General features: G+C 44.9%; 1 protein-coding gene across 1 annotated transcript; it reads left to right on the plus strand.

The window, feature by feature from the left end:
• The first annotated feature begins 999 nt into the window (after nt 1-999).
• LOC125541185 lies at nt 1,000-1,811 on the plus strand. The gene has a single exon (XM_048704649.1). It carries the CDS (start codon nt 1,236-1,238, stop codon nt 1,503-1,505), a length of 270 nt encoding a protein of 89 aa, XP_048560606.1. The 5' UTR covers nt 1,000-1,235; the 3' UTR covers nt 1,506-1,811.
• The last annotated feature ends 2,222 nt before the right edge of the window (nt 1,812-4,033 follow it).

Genomic DNA, 4,033 nt, shown 5'->3' on the forward strand with positions numbered 1-4,033 from the left:
TATAAATCCCTACTTTGTCTGTTTCGTGCTTGTAAAGGAATCGAGCTCGAGCAGGTCATGGTAGGTGACTGAAGAGAAGGAGAGAAAACAAGGAATAGGAAGGAGAGCAGACAACGGAGGAGGACGGAGGATAGTGGACAGAAGGAGCAGGGAAAATGAAGGGAGCATGTAGCTTGCAGTGAACGGTCCGGCGACGAGGGCGAGCTGGGGCAGAGCGAAAGGGGCGACGACCAGGGGCAGCGGCGATGGCTACCAGGCAACGGCAGCGCCGGACAAGTAGGAGAGCACCGAGGGGAGGCGAAGAGGGGGCTCGAAGGGGATCGGGAAGGCGCCGGCGCCAGCGCCGGAGTCGAAGGGGATCAGGGAGGCGACGACGCTAGTGGAGGAGTGGATCGTGGGAGTAGAGGTGCGGTAAGGCAAGCCTTTACCGGGGGGGGGGGGGGGGGGGGGGGGGGGGGGGGGAGGGTGTTATTAATCTACTCCCTCTGTGAAAGAGTGTGCTTTCAAATTTGTTGGAAAGTCAATTTTTTATGTTTGACCGTATTTAATATACCAACATTTATGACATCAAATTAATAGCATTAGACTCATGATAAAATATATTTTCATCATATACCTATTTGATTTCACAAATATTAATATATTTTTGCACAAACTTGATCAAACTTTAAGATAGTTTGACACTCCAACATGGTTGAAAGTACACTCTTTCAAAGACTAGGGACTAAGCTGACTTGGAGTCGTTTACTTAGGTAGCCAATTACATAGTGCACGTACCAAACGCTTGTAACGTTTTTGGTTTTCAGCCTAAACAGATAACGGACATTTATCCCCGAAACAAACACCTCATAAGCTGTAGAACAGTAAAAAAAAACTGAAATGAAACGTTAACAAAGCAACCCGACAGACCAGGAAATCAAAGTGCTTTATGGTGGAATCGAGCGTTACTGAACTCATCAATTGTAGCATAAATTCGCCGTGCCACACCGTACCGTCTTCTTCGAAGGAGCAGACGAACAATATCGTCCCTACAACGCGCGCGCCGCCCGGTCAACCTCGGCGACCGCTCCGCGCTCCCCCACGTTCTCCCTCCCCTCCCCACTACTCCCACTACGCCAGCCTGCACCTGACGCCCCAGCCTTTCGCCTACATAGCCGCCCCGCCACTCTCCTGGCGACGTGCCGCCCCGTCTCTGCTTCTTGTTTCCACGTACGTAGGAGTTCGGAGCGATCGCCATGGGGCTTCAACTCGAGGAGTACCGCGGCGACGGCGACGACGCGCGCCGCGACGGAGGCGAGAAGGAGGAGCCCGCAGCGGCGGGGTACCGGACCCCGAGGCGCGCCGCGCGGGACACCGGGGCGGGGACGGTCGGGGCGTGCCCGCCGGCGCCGAGGAAGCGGAGGACCACGGTGTCGGCGGCGGCGCCTTCGTCGGTCGTCGCGCGGCGGAGGGAGTTCTACGCCGGGGCCGACCTGGAGGCCTTCTTTGCAGCACACGACCTCTAGAGAAATCTCGCTCGAGATCACTGGATGCAGCAGAGTACGTGGTGCTCTTGCTGCAATGCATACGCCGATGTATATACAGTATATCACTATCATGTATAGCTAGCTGTTTATTTAGTACTGTACTACGTCTGGCATGTGGCTCTGAGTTCTTGTGTTTAGCCGAATGCAACAAATGCTTGGATCATTCGTACGTTTTCTTCATCTGTGTGCAGTTAAGTACGTTACTTATTTAGTCTGGAATCAGATTATCTGTGTATGGTCAGCTGTGGCAGTACTGTTTTTGACATCATTTGGTCTGAAAGCCCACTCGAGCGCGCGGATATATAGATTCAGAGTCTGGCCGGGTTGCATAACCCCATGATCTATTTGTTGATTTTGAATCATTGATCTGCTCCGTAGTACTTGATTTTTTCTCGAGACCTCTTAGTTGACGCACGTAGGCGTCAAACAGAGGAGGCGATGCTGAAATGAGATCAATGGGCTGGCCCAGTAAAGGTGCTAATCTTTGTTTCTGTGGCGGCTTTCTTCAGTTTATTTGTTTTGCTTCAGTTCTTCTCAAAAAAATATTTTTGTTTTGCTTCAATTTTCTGGTTTTCTTCTTTTTGTAAACGCATAAAATTATAAATACACGAAAATGAAATTTAATTTTCTAAAATGTTCCACGTGTATTTAAAATGTACATTGTATTCTAAAAAATGTTGAGCCCATATTTTATAAATGTTCATCATATATTGAAAAGGTTCACTGTGTATTTTAGAAATATCTAACTAAAAAACTTCACCGTATATTGAAATTTTTCATCATCTCTGATAAAAAAAGTCCTCGTGTATTAAAAAATTATTCATCATGTTTAAAAATAGCTCACCATGTACTACAAAATTGTTCAACAAGTATCAAAAAATGTTTGCCTTGTATTTAAATAATGTTCGCCATATTTCAAAAATTTCGTATGTATTAATAAATAAAAATAAAAATAAATAAAGGAAAAATTAAAATACGTAAGGACAGAACAAACGGTAGAGCATAAAAAACTATAACAAAAACCACAACAGAAAAAGAAAAAAAAACTGCAACATCGCAGCAAACAAAATAATAGAAAAACACCCATAATAAAGTCAACAAGAAAAAAACATTGCAGCAGTGCGTCGACCAAAACAACAAGAAAAAACCAGAACAAACAAAAGCAACAACAAACTAAAAAGAAACACTTCGATAGTGTATGGAATGAAACATCGCAGGGAACGCTGAAGTGGGCTGGTCCGATTTGCCCCATACGTGGGTGTTGTCCCATCCATTTGCAGTCCGCCGGCGGCAAATAGGATTTACCATTCTTCTCGTCATTGGCACACAAGGATCTTCACTCTTTTTATCAGTTCATTTAATTACTTTTCTCAAGGCCCCCTCACACCCTGTTATGTGTTTTACAAAATACCAAGATATAATATAAAAGTTCACTAGTTGTATAAAACATCCCAAACATAAGAAAAAGAAAATATACCAAGGTCCTTGGACCACCACCGACAAGCACCGCATCTAGTTAGAGCCGTTGATGTGCCGTTGTTGCCTCTCACATACCAGAGCTGGCCTAGCCTTGTTGATGACATCGGAGAAGTATTTGTGCATGTGCCCCTAAGAACCAGCAAACATGAGGCCTAGTCGTCATTGTTTAACCCTTGAATCAATTTGAAGCGCTTGACATGAGATCTCGCAGCTCTGTATGCACAACTAGAAACCCTAACCTTGCCGTCCCATGGAGACACATGAGTCTACGCTATAGCTCCTTTGTCTCTGTCCGGGCAGATTAATTTGAGGGGAGTCGAAGGCCACAAGACAAACTCGAAGATGAAGCACCGCCATTCGCCAAGCGCCGCCTCTGCGAGGACTAAAAAAATCCTAACCTAAACTACTACATGGAGCGAAGGCACATGGATTCCCCTCCCTACCCAGCCACCGAAGGGATAGCCAGAGGGAAGGAGAATCCACAAGTTGGCCGGCGGCGCTTCGAGGGGAGGAGACCTTTACCCTAGCCACATATTCATGAGGGAAGGAAAAGATGTATGTGAACTCTCTCTTTGTGCCTTCTAATTCTTGCGTACATAAACCTATTAGCCTAGTTACCTCGATCAATATTACACAACAAAGTTTAAATCACTCATAACGCCACTCATTGTGCAAAGTTGAATCTAGTAGCATTATTCACAACGCCGCTTTATTCACAACTAGATTAAAACAAATATAAGTTGAAGGCTTCGCGCACAAAGATATATAAATGTGGACTAATAATTGCCATTACTTGCGTTAAACCAAATTGTGCACGTCCCGACGCAAAATTATTGGAGATGTTCTTTAGTTGATAGTCACTTGACATAATTCAAACACAAACTAACTCCACATAATTAAAAAGTATACTGTGGTAAATACTGTAAATGGCCAAACGCACCTCAGTTTTTCTAATGCTACAAATTAAGCATTTGTATGCTATGTTTTTTTCCGCGGTGTATTGTATTTTGGGTACTATCGTTTTTAAA

This window comes from Triticum urartu, chromosome 2 (assembly GCF_003073215.2).
Source record: "Triticum urartu cultivar G1812 chromosome 2, Tu2.1, whole genome shotgun sequence".
Taxonomy (NCBI): Eukaryota; Viridiplantae; Streptophyta; class Magnoliopsida; order Poales; family Poaceae; genus Triticum; species Triticum urartu.